Source organism: Patella vulgata, chromosome 2, assembly GCF_932274485.2.
Source record: "Patella vulgata chromosome 2, xgPatVulg1.2, whole genome shotgun sequence".
Lineage (NCBI taxonomy): Eukaryota > Metazoa > Mollusca > Gastropoda > Patellidae > Patella > Patella vulgata.
In genome coordinates this window covers 47201086-47220647 of record NC_065880.2, presented here as the reverse complement: position 1 = coordinate 47220647, position 19562 = coordinate 47201086, and the positions used below count along the sequence as shown (strand labels likewise).

The following is a 19562-nucleotide window of genomic DNA, read 5'->3' as shown; positions in this document are numbered from 1 at the left end:
TGGGCGTATGTTTCGTTGCCTGGCAACCTATCTTTAACAATATTGCTTACCTTAGGTAACCAGAAAATTAACTCTATATATTCAATATGGCAGTCATTAGTGGTTGGTAGATTTTAATGTCCAATCAAATTTGCATAACTGGGTATCTTTTAAATGCAAACCAAAAAGAGATCCTTCAAATTATGGATATACAATTACATACACAGAATATAATATATTTATTGGATACATATACCAAAGTACAATAACAAAATAAACAAAGACTTATAATAATAAAGTATATATTAATATATTTTATGTCTTAAAAATTATCTTACATATATATCCAAAAAAAATACATATTCATATATTATTAACCCAGTGTTGTCACCCATCTTCTTCAACCTAATTTGATGCATGGGTGTACCTTATTCATATTTGTTCAAATGATTTTGATCTATCCCGTAGGGTTAGGGTGGGGGTTTACACCATTTCATCTTCTAACCCTCTTGATGGATTTCAAACAAATTTGATAGGTGCTTTGGTAGCACTTATTGAGACTTGTTCAAAGGAAGTCAATCCTCCATAATTAAAGGTGCAAAGTGAGACATTTTTACACTGCTTCTCAAGAACCACTTGGTAGATTTCAACCAAATATGGCAAGTATGTTGCTTGATGCTTTTTAACATTTCTACAAATGAAGTTACTTGACCCCATTGAGTAAGGGCGGGGACTCATTAATGGGGTAAATGTAGACATTTTCGACTACTGCAAAACCCATGGATGGAATTAAACTACTATATATGCGGTACTTATTTAAATTTGTTCCAATGAAGTTAGGGATAGGGTGAGGGGCACCTAATTGGCAATTTACACATTTTTACACAATTTCAATAAAGTCGGTTGATGGATTTAAAAAAAATATGAAAGTTTGTTGATTGGGTGTATTTCCACCTAAATTGATGGGTATTTCCTTGGTTGGTTTTTATTCAGATCTACTAAAATGAAGTTTATCTGTCCAATATAGATAGACAGGAGAGCACCTTAAAAGGGAGTTTGGATTTCTCTTAAACCACTTGATTGACAGGTATATTGCTTGGGTTGTGCTTATATCCTAATACCATAGAACAAATTTAAGGGGACAAATGGAGACATTTTCTTATTCCAACTTGATCATTTTGTAAGAATGTAGTCTTTTAGGTACATTAGCAAATCTAATTAAAATCAAATTCATTTGGTACAAGAACGGGCAAGTGTAGACATTTTCCCACACACAAAAAAATTAATAATAAACCATTGTTTAAAATTTAAACGATTAGACCTCTTTGATTTGGATCAAATAAATTGAAATTATACATTTATTTAAGTTTGATCATCAAAATTTGATGTTTTGATTTGATTTGCAAAGTGGCTTTCTGTCTGCATCCAAAATTTTAGGTCAACCGATACACCGATGTTGAGATTAACTAATGTTTTGTTTTAAAAAAAAACCCTGAAAAAACCCAATAAAATTAGTTAACAATAACAAATTTAACTGTATAGGTCTTTCCCCCACACAATACCTTATTTTGACCTGAATCAAAGAGGTTTAGCTCATTTAAACATGTGGTTTTAAATTGTGCATGTTGAACAAGATTGTAAGGCTATTACTTCTCCTGTTAACAAAACCGGTTGAACAGTTAGTGTTTGACTATTATCATCCGGACCATTAACAACTAAAACATATTTCTCTGTTGAAGCATGGCCACAAAGTTGATAGTTATTTGATTCTGATGAAGAATAGATGTTATAATAGTCGACATGGTTATATTGTGAACAGGTCCACTCTATATTATACACCACAGTCTCTGATTCTTCACTTGTGTCGACCCTTGTTACCCGCAGATCTGTCAGTTCTACATTTGGCACTATATGGTCTGATGGTAATATCTACAAAAAATAAACAACTTAATATCAGAAAGGGAACCAATCTTATTGTTAGAGGCAATCAGCATTTTCTTTTCTCCCATTAAGATTTAGAACTGGTTAATCCTACTTGGGTGAAATTGTTCTTTTATGACTGGATTTGCTTGAAAAATGTTTAGATATTGAGTTACTATTGAAGCCTTATTTGAAGGACAATGAAAGCTACCTTTTTATACATTGAATGGTTACAGCTTTATCTGTAGGCTAATTCATTTGTTTAGTCCAGAAAACATGTCAATTTAGCATCAGTCTGAATATTGTATAGTGTTAGAAATAATTTGCTGAAAATTTGATAATATTAAAGGGAAATAATGATTTAAGTTCCCATCATATTATCTCCCCTTAGACCACAAATCTTGAATTTGTTTTTACTTACCTTTAACTGTCCAACATAAAAACGATTTATTGTTGATTGAGGAGTTGGTGATAAACATCTAATACTAATTCCTATTAATGTCCAGTCTTCAACCACATTGTTTGGTACTATATATATTCTGTAACAACAAAATTGTTTTAAATGTAGGCGTATAAAAATCAAATAGATATCTGAACTTACCATAATAAAATATCTGGGGGCCCCTCCGATGACCTGCATGACCAGTGATATCACATTATTTAGAAAGAATGAGCTTAACCTACCTCATAGGCAACATCTATCACTACTTTTAGCAGACCATAACCAGCTAAATTTTATGGAAGAAATAAATTAATGCCCAAAATATCAGTTAGAATGCATGATAGTAGAGTGTAGAAAAACTTGCCTTGATTTCCATCCATTTTGCTCCGAGATTAGATCAGGTTGTTTTGAAATATTGTTTTCTTCTGATGGGGGTGGACTGTAGTGAATCTGAGGTGTAAGAACTATTTGTTTTTGAGTCCTAGTTTGTTTGAGGTCCAACAATAAATGTATTCCTCCATCCTGTTCTTCCATTTCCTTGGTTACAAGAACTACTTTTATACCACTTGTAAGAGGAATTTCTGTATAGAAAAGACTGCAAGGTAAAGTAAAAACTTTAATACAAAACACATTGCTGAGTGAATGAAATTAACTCTAATGAGAAAATTAAAAATAACCTGGAACCTTTTTCATGAAAACTTTACCTCTTAGTTCAAGTCTTACTGCATCTTCATTGCATGTGGGTTAAAATTAGTGCTGGGTATTGCCAATGCAGTCACAATATGATATGTATTGTGATACAGGTACTACGATATGATTAGTATCACGATTCATAACCAGGTCAATATTTACCAAGAAAACAACACATTAAATAAATACCATTAATTGATGAATATTTTTAGCCCTGTTTATGTCGAAGAAATAAAACTGTTTTATGTCACGATATTGATGTGGATAAAAATAAGGACTAAAACCATTTAAGAGTGTTTGTGTAGCTATCACAATGTTTGACGTTGATAATTAAGGGTGACGAGATTCTTAGCGAAGCGACAAAAAATAATCATAAAAAAAAGAATCGCAATACAACACGTCTCGCAATTCAATACAAGAATCGTGAGAAGGTGAATCATGATACATCGATTCAACGATATATCATGCCAGCACTATTAAAATACAAAACATAATTAAGTTTTCGTGAATAAAGATGTTAAACTTAACTACACCAAGCCAGTGCCAGTTTGCCAGCAAGCCAATGTTATGAACCGCAATCTCCCTTTGGCTGATGAATATGTAAAGCCAGACTGTTATAATGGGACATAACATTGGTTGATAAGATAATGAAGGGGTTTCCCAAGTTATGGATTTTATCAGGTGTTTTTCTCTGACATTTACAGTGTTTACCGATTGAGTTATAAAATGGCAGAGGTGATTAGTACTAGATTCCAGTGTAAATTGTCCACTAGGCAAGCTGGGACTGAGCATGGTGCGGCTTGTAATAATAGAATACTAAACTAAACTTTGCGTTGTGTTGACATACAGTACTCACAGTAGTTTACATTAAACTGAAACAGGGGATGATGTGTTATTTTGAGTCATGGTAGATATGATTAAATGTTTATTTATTACCAATACCATAAGCAATCAACTCCCTATTGGCTTACTCTCGGGACACAAATCTTTCAATGAGAATGAGGGAGAAATATCAACCTCGCAGAACAAATTAAGCCTAACAAACAAAAGAGACGGTTTTCTTTGAAAGTAAAAAGCAATTCAAGAGATAAATGTTACCTGAATGTAAATGGTATATATGTTGGGTCTCCTTCTACACATAAAGATGTACCACCTTGATAAACTGTATCCATATCTATGTATACACCTATATTATTATCTGAACTAGGTATGATAAATGGAAAATGTGGTTGTATTTGCTGCATATGTAAATTACTCCATGGATTTTCATCTTTAACCTGTTAAAACGATAACAAGAATGATGTAACACAATCTCATTAATATTTCTGTACCTTTTATTCCATTTTATTTTGTGGCCATTACTCAAATTAATCTTGGCCTAAAGGCAAATATTGTGATTGGCCAACTTTAGATGAACCTACTAATCAAAGTCTGTGATCCACAAAATTATCCAAAAGAAATTTTCAAAGGCTTTGATTATCAAGACGTTTGATTGGCTGTCTAGTCAGGGTCAAGGATATTAATATTCTATTGTTACAGACTTGATATGTTTAACGAATGACCAACCGAATATATAGAACAAAAGTGAATGACCAACCGAATATATAGAACAAAAGTAATGTCTACCTTCAATTAGATTGGGTGGAATCAAAATGAATACACAGACATAAAAGCAACATTTTATTTTATGATAAACAAATTTTAATATGGAATTGCTTGTTTTTTCCATCAATAATTCCTTTTATGGAAACTTAATAATGTTTTCTTTTAATGATGCATATATTAACAGCATTCAAATGGTGAGAAAATGAGTTCATAACCTACCAAACCTTGTAGATAATACTTATGACCATATCCCTGACAAAATGATGTAACAAGAGGTAGAGTTGTTCTTTTATTATATGGACACAAATCATACAAATCTCCCCAAAACCTTAAATATAGCAAATGATAAAAATAATTCTTAACGTTGCTAATTGGGACTGTAATTAAAGTCCCAATGCAAGATAGCTAAAAGGCTTATAATTAAATTTAACAAAAATAAAGGCTAACACATGTTAGATGTTAACTTGATCTTCATGCTCAGAATAGAAATTAGCTTTTCTTCCGTAGCAGACAGTTGCCCTAAGACAGAGAAAGATGAAGTCCTGAAATCAATTAAAAGTGAAGTGAAAAGAAATGAAATGGGGTTTAACGTCCTACTGTTCTGCTCTGAATTGGCTAATGAAGACGGTCAATGGAAAGTAATAAGAACTATGTAAGCAATAGGAACTATATAAGTAATAGGAACTATTTAAGTAATAAAAACTTTATAACTAATAGGAAATATCTATAACTTATGTAGATAATGATTTGAATTATGATACACACTGCTGCAGTAAGGACTTGTATTTATAGTTTGGTGCCCAGTGTCCAAATCAAAAATCATACCTCAAAAGAAATTAATTACCACGTGCATAAAAGTAAAACTTATTAGATTACAAACTTGTAAGGATTCATAAAATAGAATACAAATATCATACCATTGATATCAAGCCAAATACACACCTTTTTAGATGACTGATTTCTTTTTTTTATTCATTGGAAAACATTGAGTTTTCGGTTGCAATGGTTCAATTATATTGGAATATGTGATGCGATAATATATAGTTCACATGTTCATAAACATTACATCGCATATTGATATTATTTAATTTATGATAAACATTTCCATTCAATCTCACCTTTAAAATAACATGAAATTTAAAATTATTTCCATATTGAGATATGTGAAATATTGTGATGTCGCCAGACTCAAGTATGGTTTACATTTGGAAGGGAGCAGTTTAAGAATGATCTTAATCATTTTTATTCATGACGAGACATAGACTCACTCTGCTCACACAAAAACACATTATTAATAATACTAACAATAACTTTACCATATTCACCAAATTATTTTCGGTACAATATAATCATTTCTTGTAATAAAATAATTTAAGCAATAACTACCAACCCAAAATAAAATAATTATTTGAAAATACCAGTAAACTCATGTTTAAACTTTAAATAAACTATATATATATATATATTTGTTGTTTATTTCGTGCACCGTCTGTGCAGTTTATCTTGTTCGTAGTTTTCTCTTATCGCTTTTTTTGTTTGCCCATAGCGCAATCCTCCTGCACTTATACTAATATAAAAGAGGCTTATAATTCAGGTGTCCTTTGTAATCATATACACTTCTCTGTTGCTTAAAAGTATTCATTTCTATTCTAGGGATTGTTATTTTCGGGAATATTTGAAACTCTAACATACATACTGGTATATAAAGTTTGTTTTCATGTAGAAAAGTGATACCCGAATTTGGTAATCCAGGTTTAGGGAAGAGCTTATTTATAGAAAAAAACATGTTAAAAAACACACCCTAATAAATGAATAGAAGTACATCCGGCACAAAATAGTTACCCGTTACAACCTATAAAAGGGGCTATGAATCATGCAACAAAATCAAAATTAAAGCCACTCCTAATTTATACATTTTATGTCTTTTATCCATGGTCTTAATATTTTTAATAAATGTATAGCAAGAAATTGCATCAAATTTCTGAATTCCAATTTCCAGTAAATGATATCAACTGTCTATATGACTGGCGATCAACCATAAACTCAACTTTGATGTACTGTGTCAAATTTTTCATGTCCTTTTTTATTGCTAAAACACACAATTACCTATTTTCATTAATTGTAAAATTTTCTTTTCCATGTGTTTCATAAACCCAACCTTGTGCAAAGATGGCGGTTGATAATTCATGTTGCCTCACCATATCTAATGCCTGAAATGTAAATAGAATGGAAAAAAAACATTCTTCATCCTGAAACTAATTTGTTAAGAGATGGAATTGAATTTCGTAAGAACATATGGATATTTGAATTACTTTCTTTCAATGTATACATCAATAAACACAAAGCAACCATATATACTCTTCAAAAAAAGTAGGGGATATTCAGAAACAATACAAAACTGCAGAAATGCACTGCTGTTTTTATTAGAGGTAACCAGTCTATGTTAATAACAGGCCAATTGCCTACACATGAACATAAACAATTCATATGAATGGCTTATCTGAAGGCCTCATTTCACTCCCAAAGAGATACATCGTCAAAAGTGAAAATTCGTCGTGGCATACTCCTAATCAGCCGTCCAATCACGATTTGGGGCCACGGCCAATTCTTGCAGTGTTGTCGGTTGATGTTGACGTCGGCGAACACGTCTCCCGATCAAATTAAACGTAACACACTAAAGCAAAGATACACTAAACAGTAAATCTTATGCAAGAACCGATAGGAAAGCAAACATGGATAGGATAAACCAGCAAGGGGCAGTTTTCATCAACCCTTCCTTGAAGTGTCAAATTTGGCAATGAACCCCTCCCACATGTATAGCGGTATTGCGTGTCCACAGCCCTACTTTTAAGTTGTCAATCATTTTTCTTGTTGCTTATTACACTCATGGATTTAGCTGTTCAAGTTATCAAAATTCATTAAAAATCAGTATACTTGTTCATCACTGTGTATAAATTTAAAGTCAATCGGATATTAACTTTAGCCTCTAGAGCGTCCACAAGATTTTTCAAAGTGATCAAGGGTCATAACTCTGGCAGTAATTATCGGAAATCGCAGAAAATCAATAGGCTTCTTTGTCTCATGACTTTAAACACTGTGTATGAATTTAAAGTCAATCAGATATGAACTTTAGCCTTTACAGCGTCCACAAGATTTCTCAAAGTGATCAATGGTCATAACTCTGGCAGCGATTATCCGAAACCGCTGAAAATCAATAGGCCTCTTCGTCTCATGACCTTAAACACTGTGTATAAATTTAAAGTCAATCGGATATTAACTTGGGCCTCTTAGAACGTCCACAAGATTTTTTTGAAGTGATAAAGGGCCATAACTCTGGGAGGATTTATTGGAAATTGCTGAAAATCAATAGGCTTTTTCATCTCATGACCTTAAACACTGTGAATAAATTTAAAGTCAATCGGATATTAAATTTAGTCTCTAGAGCGTCCACAAGCAATTGTGGACACCGGACGGACGGGGGTGACGACAATATACGACCACATTTCAACGTGGGCGTATAAAAACCCAATGAAACAGAAATAAATCTATTTATGTGCATTACCACTGAGCAGAAAATAGTAAATGATTTGTGGCTTTATAGAATTATCTAATCAATCCCACCTATTATGAATGACCATCAAAATTAGTAATAGTTATATCCCAGTCAATAATATTTTTAATTTTGAATACGATTCACCACATCTTGATGTCAGATTGGGCATATTTCCAGTCAGATGTTTGCCAACTTGCGTAGGATTTGTCCGGCTTATACAGGCAAAACAGCATCCATGCTTATACCTCTCTAGTGTTATATCCTCCATCACCGGGTGTACCTCGACCAAACACATCTATTCCCACATAAACATCAAATGGTCTGTCTGCGGCTAGAGATCTCTCTTTCGATTTACTCAGTTTGTTTTCTGTCCAGTTATAATTTAAATATATACCATCACAAGCATCAAAAAATAAACTACCAAGAAAAAAATTTGTAATTAATTCTCTATTTACTAAATCAATTAACATGCAAAATCACTTTCAAGGAAAGCATTAGAGTTGTGTTTGGGTATCGTCACCAGTTGGCAAAAAAATAATTTTCAATTACATAATTACAATAAAGATGTGGTCATGATATTTACAGGAAATTGTCAGATTTAAAAATAAATGTATTCTTGTTAAATGACTACATAGAAATGGAATTCTAAATTATTGGATTTTAGATGTTTAAAATTGTTAACTTGGAAGGAAATTTAATTTAGCTACTACACCAGGTAATCAATTTTTTTTAATTAAAGCCCCAACATGCCAGAAAAACATTTAAATCTAGAGACTTAGACCATACACAATCGGGAGTATTTTTTATTAAAAAACATTTTGGTCCTTCAAATATTCAAATTCATAAATTCTAAGTTTTCATTGGCTGCATAATTTCAGCCATCATTGTTTCACTTAGAGTAATACAATAATAATAATTGTGCTATCTTTTCTGTACAAGCCAGTCCGGTCTACATAACATTTTATACTCAGTCTTAACATTAAAATAGTGTATATTTTTTACTTGTGAAATATATTATGAACAGTCCGGTTTGTTGTGATTCAAAAATTCAAGCTAACAACTATATATCTTAAACTGAGTTCTCAGATAATAAAAGATTGGGGAATGGACTGTATGTGTACATCATAATATGCAAAATATGACGTGATCAATAATACTTTATATAAAGCCATTTTTTTTTATCTAAATGACATGCATTCATCATGATTTGCATAAAAAAAATATCTTTTAAAAATGTGTCAATCTCTGGGATTTCCTAAGAAGTATGTAAGTCTATCTGGATATAGATCATACCTGTTCTTTTCATTAAGTTCATTCTGCCAGTCAAGATGTCCGGTATCAACTACGCTATCATACCAGATGACTAAAGATGAAGGAATAGCTTCGTGCATTTTTCTCGTAAGACAAGTAAGAAATCCTTTTAAATCAATTACTTTTGATGGCTGAAATTGGAAGTGTGATATCAAATATACACATAAATTTTTTACTTTAGTACAATTTTATTAAAACATTTATATCCGTGTTAGTACAATTTTTTGAAAATTTTGGATGGACAGCTAAAGCTTACTCTTCTAAATATCAGGGGATCTTTAACATGTTGTCTTGATTAGTGAACCAGCACAATACTTACTGAGCTACTGTGGCTCCTAGACATTTCATATCATCATTTCTACGACTGGGCACAAATACATAACACACTTATTGAAATATCTGATGTTTACACCATTTTTATGTTATCTATGACATAATTACTCATTTGCAATTAGTTGATTTATTTGAGGGTAGTTCTTTTTAAAGACTAGGATGATCTTATTGTGGAACTATCATACATACAGAAATGCATATTGAAATTAATGTGACTAGTGGCAGGTTGCATACATCATATTGATTTCTTGCTTGAATTAATTTATTGTTAAATAGTGTAGTGTGTTGGACTTTGTTGTTGGATGTCATGGATTGGCTGAGAAATATGTTACTTGGAACACTGATGATTAGTCAAAGTGATCATTCGGGTTTGACCTACATGACTTTAAAGTCTTAAACAGATTCAAATATTTAGACTGTATTCAATTTCAATTTAGAAAAACATATTCTAGCCCCTCAAAAAAATAGCAAGGATATCAATGTTAATTTATATTTTCAGAAGCACTTTTATTTATAAAGCTTGCCTCAATAACATTTTCTACGTTGACAAGCCAGCCATCTATTCAGATATTTTAGTCCCTCAAAAAAAGCAAGGATATTGATGTTAATTTGTATTGTCAGGAACAGTTTTAATTATAAAACTTGCCTCAATAACATTTTCTATGTTGACAAGCCAGCCATCAAATCTGTAATATTCTGCTATATTTACTAGCTTAGAAGCAAATCTTTCATATAATTCCACAGTTTCCAGGAAAACATTACAACATTCAAAACCATATTTCCATTCTGTTATAAAAGTTCCTAGTTGACCAAAATTAATTTAAGAAATCAATATTAATTGTGTAGTTCTTAGAACTTCATGATTTCGGAAATTTTCAAGCCTTGCTTGTATCTATCTGTACACTTAAAAGCAATGTGCACTTTCGGTTTACTTTCCAATTCTTAGAATTTTTTGTAAGCCGACTTTTCTTTTGTTGCACAGATTTCTATAACACTTCTATATTACGTTTTTTTTTATAAATTGCAAAGAGTTGTCAAGCAACCTAGTATGTTACCTCTATTTGGCCTATTTCTAATTTTTTTAATTTAAAATCTTCAAGGTACAATTAATCTGTATTTCATTTTTTTGAAGAACAGACATCCACTCAATCCCAACCTTTGTGTCATGGTTAGAGAAGTAACAAAATTCCTATAAGAGGGGATTGATTAATTTTATTTTCAAAAGAAGATGTCAAGTACACATTTAATAATAGCGTTAGTCAAAAGGTTAAAATCAGAGACTGTGTAGCAATTTTGAAAATTTAAAACAGACACATCTTATGAGGAAACCACAGATCAATCAATCTTTAAATGAACATATATATACATTAAACTTAAACTTTAAGGAGTTCAACCTCTAACTGAATATTTTCAATAAAATTTGAAATTAAAAACATGAATTAAAATTCAATATTGGCCAATTTCAACCAATATTGATGTTATCAAAATTAGTACACAAAACTTGTATTCTATGAGAATTTTTGAGAGGCATTTAGTAACTGGATAGAGCAATAAACTATAACACATACTAATGGAAAAACAGCTACTTATTTATTTGGGCGACGTCGCCCAAATAAATAAGTAGCTGTTTGTCCATAAGTATGTGTTATAGTTTATTGTATTCTATGGTTTCGGGCACCATTTGTAATGAACAAAGAAAAACATATCCTACAAAACAATGCAAAAGCAATTATTAATGGCTAATTCACAAATAACAAAATAATTATAAAAAAACAACACTGTTCACGTATTTCACCAAAAATAATTGATTAGAAATTACAACACAAAATTTAAAAACTGAATATAAATCACTTATAACCATTCATATTACATTAATAATTGCCTTTACACCCATTTTCGTCTTCTATTTTAAGGTTTAAAAAAAAAAGTCATATGCCCTTAAATAGATACCTACCCAAAACTTTAACGCCATGTCTATGTCCAGCATTTGTCCAACATGGTGGAGGTATTGTAACTAGATGATGACTAAAGTATACAAATATATCTAAATATTCCCAATGATAGAATCGATATGCATCACTATTGTCACTACCTTGTACAAACCTGAAAAATATATCATATACCTACAGCTTAAGTTCCATTAATCTACTAATCGCAAAATTGATGTCAAATGTTAGTGGCAGGATGAATGGTGTGTAGGGAGTTGCAAAGGGGGGCAGGGAGTGGGCAATAACATTTTTACATTACCAAATTTAAATTGCTATTGAAAGGGGGATAATGGAGGTGCATCTTTATGATAAGGTGAAACCATAGTCGCAGGTATGACAGCCAATTAAAGATCCCCTAACAGTTGGAAATCAAAATAAGAGTTGGTATATGCCCGTCTTCATTAGCCTGGTTAGAGCAGAAGAGTTAGACACCAAACCTTATTTTATTTCATTTATACTGTGACCTCTCACAATGACTACAAATGATTGCAAAGCTGTAGGTTAGCCTATAGCAAACATGCCTAGCAATTTCAATTTGCAATACATGTATCTCTGCTAATGCTGAAATGAACTATACATGTACATTTCTAAAAAGCTTAATTAATGACAGTTTGAATAATGTATAACAAAAACTAGAACATGTATCGACTAATCGTCCATAATTTCTATCTGATGTACATTTTTGCTATTGTTTTATGAACATATAACTATACTCAGCCAAATTAAAAACTTGACACTGATGAATTTCAACAAATTTTTTTTTCTGGTAAGTCAAATAAATTTTAAAGTGTTTCTAATGATAGTAAGTAGTAAGAAGCCTTTAATTTCATAAAATTGTAAAGTCACGTGGATCACATGACTTTTTAACATATAAAGATGAAAAACCTGAAAAACACGTGCAAACACAAACTCGTGAGGTCAATCGATGCAAGTTTGCTTAAACTGAACACGCACACGTAACTTGAACTGGAAAAACAAATTAAAATTGTTATTTTCATCTTTGTTAGAAAATGCCGCGCCTTTCAAATGTAGAACGTCTACGTGCTATAGGTAGGCTCTATGCTGGTCAGTCTGTGGTCACTGTTGCAAGAGCCTTTAATTGTTCACGCCAGACAATAATTAATCTTAGAATGAGAGTGCTTCAAACTGGAACTATTGCCAACCGCCCAAGGGCGGGAGTGCCACGTGTGACGTCACTTCAGGAAGATCAAGCAATACGATTACGTCATCTTAGAAACAGATTGTCACTGCAACCTCCACAAACTGTTCGAAATCGCTTGCAGGCTGCTGGTCTTCGAGCTCGGAGGCCCTATAATGGACCAATATTGACACCCCTTCATCGCCGTAATCGACTTGTGTAGGCCACAAGACACATAATATTTACTCAAAGACAGTGGAATTTGGTTGTCTTTAGTGACGAATCTCGATTCACTTTGAGATTTGCCGATGGCAGGGTCCGAGTGTACCGCAGACGAGGTGAACGTTACGCTCAAGTATGCGTCAGAGAAGTTGACCAATTTGGTGGCGGCAGCGTCATGGTTTGGGGTTCTTTTTGTGCACATGGACGTTCTCCTCTTGTTGTTGTCCAAGGGAACTTAAATGCTGTCCAGTACAGGAATCAGATTTTGCAACCTGTTCTTCTTCCGTTTATGCAGAGACAATGCTCAACCCCATACAGCAATTGCTACCCAGAATTTTTTAAGAAATGCCAGTGTCCAAGTCCTGGATTGGCCGTCACTTAGCCCCGACCTTAATCCTATTGAACACATCTGGGACGAACTGGGTCAACGTGTTCGTCAGCAAGTGAATCCACCACTGACGTTGCAGGACCTTCAACATCTGGGACGAACTGGGTCGACGTGTTGGACAGCAAGTGTTTACTAATGTTCTGAGATCCATGAGAAGACGTTGTGTGGCAGTACGAGACGCTAGAGGAGGCCACAACCGTTACTAAACACTTTATTCCGATTGTTCTCCAAGTCTGTGAATTTCATTTTGGGGGGTACTGTGACATCACGAACGTTATCAATGTCAAGGACTTTTGGCGAGACGTATTCTTGCTTTCTGTTGATGTCAAGGTCGTCTGTGCACAACATAACACTAAAATAGTTGCCTTAAACCAAATATTAAAAATCTAGTCCCAAAAATCCTGAGTGTCAAGTTTTTAATTTGGCTGAGTATATAAGATTAGTGTTATCATCAATTTGTTGTGATTGTAAGTGTTGTTTTCGTTTTGCATGGGCCTATAGAGGTATAGCCGTTTGTTCCAGAAAATTCTCATGACACATGTACAGGTCGTGGGTGCTCAAATAGAGAATGACTACTGGTACAATGGGCCGCTTATCATCATTGATAAGATTTCCACATAACAATTAACTTTTATTGTTCTAATACCCAACACTCAGTATAATTCTCTGTTGACAACTATGCATACAACTCTATAACACCAATCATGAGATTATGTAGCTTCAATACTGTGCATTATTCTGTACAGGCCTAGAATTTTGTAGTTATATCACTGAATAGTGATACTAATTTTAATTTCCTTGTCAATGTTTATCTGAAGAATGCATAATTTATTTCTTAACTCTATATTTTTAAATCTTCATACATATAGACAATATGGTTGACATTAAGATTATCAGCCTGTCTCTCATTACTTTTTGATGAACAGAAAAGAATTACCGGTAAGATAACTGAGAGCTAGTCAAGGGTTAAGACCTTTATATTAACCCGTGGAGGCTTTGATATAATTTGTATATAATGTGTAACTGTATATAAAGTAATATAAAAACAGATTTGAATTTGGACTTTTGATAAACAGCGACCACCTTCTCCAGAACACTACCCAACAAAAATGAGGTAGACCCATTCATTCACAGCTCATTTATATGTATGAAATATTACATTTGTATCACCTGGGTCTTATAGAATAACCACAAAACACTTGGTGATACATGTAGTTACTTGGTGGAGGTTATCGTAGTCATGCTTGAAAACTGGGTTTTGAAAAATAAGCTATTTTGCCGGAGTGCAAAATGATCGATGGATCAGATCTAGTTTCGGTCATTTTCCATAGCCCTCAAGTCATGACAAGCATATACGGCTGACATGGAACCCATGCTCTATCCTATCCTATATATAAGCTTACCTGTCATCTAAGTAACCACCATTCATATCATGACAAACCAATGTTTTAGGTAGACCTCTTTTATCCGCTATTGATGCTATAGGAAACTTAGATATAGACAATTTATCATTACCCCCTTCCCATGCAAATACATCTTCATATTCATTGATTGGTTTAGTAACAGGTACATTTCTTTCTTCATCCATTCATCTGAAAGTAGAAAGATTGTAAAATTAACTCCCTCTATTGGATCTGCTTAAAAATTAAAATGGTCAATTTCACTGGATTTTCTATTTGCGTTGCTTTGTAGGATGGCAATCTGTCTTAGGATTTGAAGGACTTTCATGAAAAGCAGTCTGTATTCAGCCTCGTGCCTCTGCATTTTAACTTACTATGCATACTGAGCAGAGATAGTTAGCTACAATAACTTGTAAAACATATGAAAATCAATGTCTATGTTGTCACATCTGTATACCATAGGCTTATATGTCAGAATTTTGGGTCAAATGAAATCTAACCCTTATTCACTAGATATGTAATAGAGGTAATGTGGTGGACATGTCCTGGTATCTAGCCCAATTTTATATTATACAGCCTTTGAAGCTAGTTTGCAGCTCACTGCATGATAAATTCCGACTTGTAGGCTAATTAAATGCAGAAAAACTTCTTTTTTAATTGAGATATACTAGCTGTATATATTTTACTGTTATCAATATTAACAGTTACATATCAGGGTTGTTCAAATTATAAGTCTAACAGTATGCAAAATTATGCACTGAACTATATTTAGATGATGAAGCATAAGTGTTTGTAGCAAATACAGTATATTAATCACTAGTTTTAATATGTGTTTTGTGTTATTGTTTTCAATTGAAAAACACCTGGTGTAAAAACCGGGACATTTAGTTTAGGCATGTGAGAGGCACTGGAATGGGACAGCAGAAAAGACCCCCAAAACTGGGACGTATGGTAACCCTACATACCAGTACAGCATGCTATGAGGGAATTTTGCCCGGACAGCTGCACTACTGCTTGCTCTTATTTTGAATTCCAACTGTCATGGGTTCTTTGACGTGCATGCCAATGTTTTCACGGGACCCAGGTTTTTCGTCCCATCAGAACTATTATACGTTGTTCCTAGCCAGGTAGTCAGCCCTGCAGCACTGTGACATTGGGGACCACACTCAAAAATTTTGATGAACTTTCTCGGGCAACTCTGGAATCGAACATGTGACCTCCACAATAGTGACTCAGTGAGCTAACGTCTTACTTACTGATGTGTTTTGCTGAAACGTGTTTTAATGCTCAATTTCAGACTCCTACACTCAAACAGAACGGTTTTAAAGGATGAACTCTATGTAGGTGTAGTAGTAGGATATATTTGGTTATCACCCAATAACACATTCTACAGTAAATATCGCTTGTGTGATAAATTTCATAATCTACTGGATATCTTCTTAGGAGATATCGCTTTACATGAATTTGATTGGTCAAATAACCAGCAGCTGACAGGCAGTATACAGCCACATTTTGCAAGAGATGGATAGAGAACAAACTAAAAACAAAAACGATTTTTTGTACAATCAGGAGCCATAATCCAGAAAGTTATGGTCTGAAATGCGCAAATATCAAACGGGACTGAGGTTTTTGGAATATAAAGATATGTTTTAAGTTTCATCAAAATTGGATAAAAATTGTGACCTCTAGAGGGTCCATAACCTTTGTATTACATGCTTATACACAATTTGTGTACAAAGAGCGTCCATTTTGTCGGGCAGTTTCATTTCGATTTTTCCTGAAATTCGAATTCAACCTTCATTATGGTTGAATGGTGATATATCTAAACAGTTTTTAAAATCGGAAATAAAATTGTGACCTCTAGAGAATCCACAAGCTTAAAATGCAATTTTTCGACCAATTAGGAGCCATAATCCAGGAAGATTCGTTCAGATATGTGTGATTATCAAAAGGAACCAAGATCTTTATGATAGAAACATAAATTTATTTAAAGTTTCATCCAAATCAGATAAAAACTGTGGCCTCTAGAAGGTTCCACAACCTTGATATAGCATTTTTTTACACTATTTGCGTAAAAGGGGCGTCAATTATGTCCATCAGTTTTTGTCCGATTTTCACGAAATACGAACTCAACCATCATTAGTGTATAACTGTGATATATTCACACATTTTTTTTTAAATCGGATAAAAATTGTGACCTCTACAGGGACCACAAACTACAAGCATGATTTTTTGTACAATCAGGGGCCATAATTCAGGAAGTAATGATCCGATGTGCGTGAATATCGAAAGGAACCAAGATCTTTGGGTTATAAACATGTATTTCATGTTTCATCAAAATCGGATTAAAAAAATTGTGACCTCTAGAGGGTCCACAACCTTGATATACCATATTTTTTACACTATTAGCGTACGAGGGGCTGCCATTTTGTCTGGCAGTTTTGGTCCGATTTTCACGAAATTCTATCTCAACCATCCTTATGGTGTAACGGTGATATATCCAAAGGTTTTTTTAAATCGGATAATAATTGTGCCCTCTAGAGGGACCACAAGCTAAAAACATGATTTTTCGTACAATCAGGGGCCATAATTCAGGAAGTTACGATCCGATATGCGCAAATATCGTAAGGAAAAACGATCTTTGGGTTATAAACAGGCATTTCAAGTTTCATCAAAATCAGCTGAAAATTGTGACCTCTAGAGTGTCCACAAGCTAAAAACGTGATTTTTCGTACAATCAGGGGCCACAATCCATGAAGTTATGATCCAATACAAGCCAATATCGAAAGGAACTGAGATCTTCGGGGGATAGACTTATATTTCAAGTTTCGTCAAAATCGGATAAAAATTGTGACCTGTAGAGTGTCCACAAACAAATTGTGAACAGATGTCCGGACAGACGGACGGACAAACAGGGGCAACAGCATATAATATGTCCACATGAAAATGTGAGCGTATAAAAAGGAACTACTTTTTGTTATTTTCTAAGAACAATTCATTTTTTATAAAATGTAACTTCTTTTTTATTAAAAAGGAACTATTTTTATTTAATTGACCTGGGTCAATATAAAGGACTTTTCATCCTGTGTTTGGTATTAGTTTAGTCATTCAGTTAACTCAGTTGTGTGTGTGAAATAGCTTTATTTAACGTCCGCTTCCACCGAGGTGATATCGCAGACAATTAAATAGTCTTTTTTAACTAGACACTTCATATAGCATGACTTTCCATGCCCTCTTCAGTTTCTACCTTTTTTGGAGTGACTAGAAATCGGTAACATAGATACTTATCCCTATATAACATCCTGTTTCACTTTGAGGCACATTTTCCTACATCTCCATCTTGGATGCATCATTTTCTGTCACAGTACTGAATTCACTAATTCAGGTAGGTTTATATAAATCTGTTTAACTTGACTTGACAATATTAAATATTATAAGACAATTACTTTTTAATTTAAATACTGTTTTATTCAGATATATGTTACAAATAACATAATAAATTCAATCTAAATAAGTTATGTTTTAAAATGTACCGGTATTTCTAATTTTGTGTTTGTTTTATCTTTTAGTGTTTTGTAATTCTTTTGTACATTGTAAATGATTTTCACGATATATTATTTCCTCTATTTCTTCGATTAATTAGAGTACCCTTTTCATGTATATGTTTCTAGTTTGTTACTCATTTTATAATTATATGTTAAATGTATAATATTTCTAAATGTTTCATTATTACCTGTAATATATAGGCCCTACAGATCTATTTAGTTACCCTACGGTACTAATTATTAGAAGCTATATCACTTAGTATTTGTGTACCTTTGCTGCTTCCTTTTGTGTATAGGGCATATATATATATTTGCTAATTTAGTTATTTTATTATTCCAGTGCTCTTCTACTTGTTCTTCTTTTTGTAAATAATTGCCTGTTTTGTGTAATTTTGTTCCTGTGTGGGTGTTCGGTGTATTGTAAACTATCTATGTCATTTCGGGACTAACACATGGTTCAATTTTATTCCAATAATTCGCTTACACAAGTGCGTAGGAGTCTTTAGCCAGTAGGAGGATCCTGAGAAAACCAACGAGGTTGGACAGGCGACTCTACTACTTGCCACTTACAACCGGGAAATCGAAACCACGCCAGTTGACTCAATCAATGACAGACCTTATGATACAACGCTCACGTGTTAACCACCCTAACCAGCTCTCGCGATATTTAGTTAGTATTGTTAAATTCAATCTGATGATGTGCAATGAAATATGATGTTATTTACTATGTGACAGAATGTGTAATAAGTCTTTATAATAAAATATTTACCAAAATTCAATGGATCGCAAAGCTAAACTAAAAGTAGAGCTAAATTTAATTACTTCCTGTTTGAGGAATTACCGAAACAAGCCGAAATTACCCGAAATCATAACACTTACCGAAACGAGAGTAATTCGACCAGTTAACACTATAAATATATACTATATAAAATAATATTTTGTTTCAATTTGAATAACCATTGGTTGCAAATGACAAACCCTGGATGAATGGCGCAATAAGACGTATGAAAAAGAAAAAAAATAGATTACACAAAAAAGCGGTAAATAG

The 19562-nt window shown here is 33.2% G+C and overlaps 1 protein-coding gene across 2 annotated transcripts; it reads right to left on the bottom strand.

Annotated features, from left to right (window-relative positions):
• Window positions 1–203: 203 nt before the first annotated feature.
• On the bottom strand, window positions 204–19338 carry LOC126812277 (cytosolic endo-beta-N-acetylglucosaminidase). 2 transcript variants are annotated; one of them, XM_050538575.1, is made up of 12 exons: window positions 19284–19338; window positions 14973–15161; window positions 11788–11936; window positions 10480–10634; window positions 9483–9631; window positions 8435–8606; window positions 6743–6846; window positions 4856–4964; window positions 4130–4308; window positions 2706–2936; window positions 2321–2438; window positions 204–1908 (listed from the first exon to the last, which is right to left on the bottom strand). In XM_050538575.1, exons 2-12 carry the CDS (start codon window positions 15155–15157, stop codon window positions 1591–1593), a joined length of 1869 nt encoding a protein of 622 aa, XP_050394532.1. In that variant the 5' UTR covers window positions 15158–15161; window positions 19284–19338; the 3' UTR covers window positions 204–1590. The 2 variants fall into 2 exon arrangements, with proteins under 2 accessions (XP_050394532.1, XP_050394531.1); XM_050538574.2 differs by lacking the exon at window positions 19284–19338 and adding an exon at window positions 18999–19144.
• Window positions 19339–19562: the final 224 nt, after the last annotated feature.

What these genes read in the sequence shown, in the direction of transcription:
- LOC126812277 (XM_050538575.1), bottom strand. Translation starts at nt 15,157, where the DNA reads ATGGATGAAGAAAGAAATGTACCTGTTACTAAACCAATCAATGAATAT. An exon ending in TTTACAATTAATGAAAATAG is followed by an intron (nt 4,965 to 6,742) that starts GTAATTGTGTGT and finishes GCTATATTTAAG; the next exon opens with GTTTTGGGGAGATTTGTATG. An exon ending in TATATACCATTTACATTCAG is followed by an intron (nt 2,937 to 4,129) that starts GTAACATTTATC and finishes TTTACCTTGCAG; the next exon opens with TCTTTTCTATACAGAAATTC.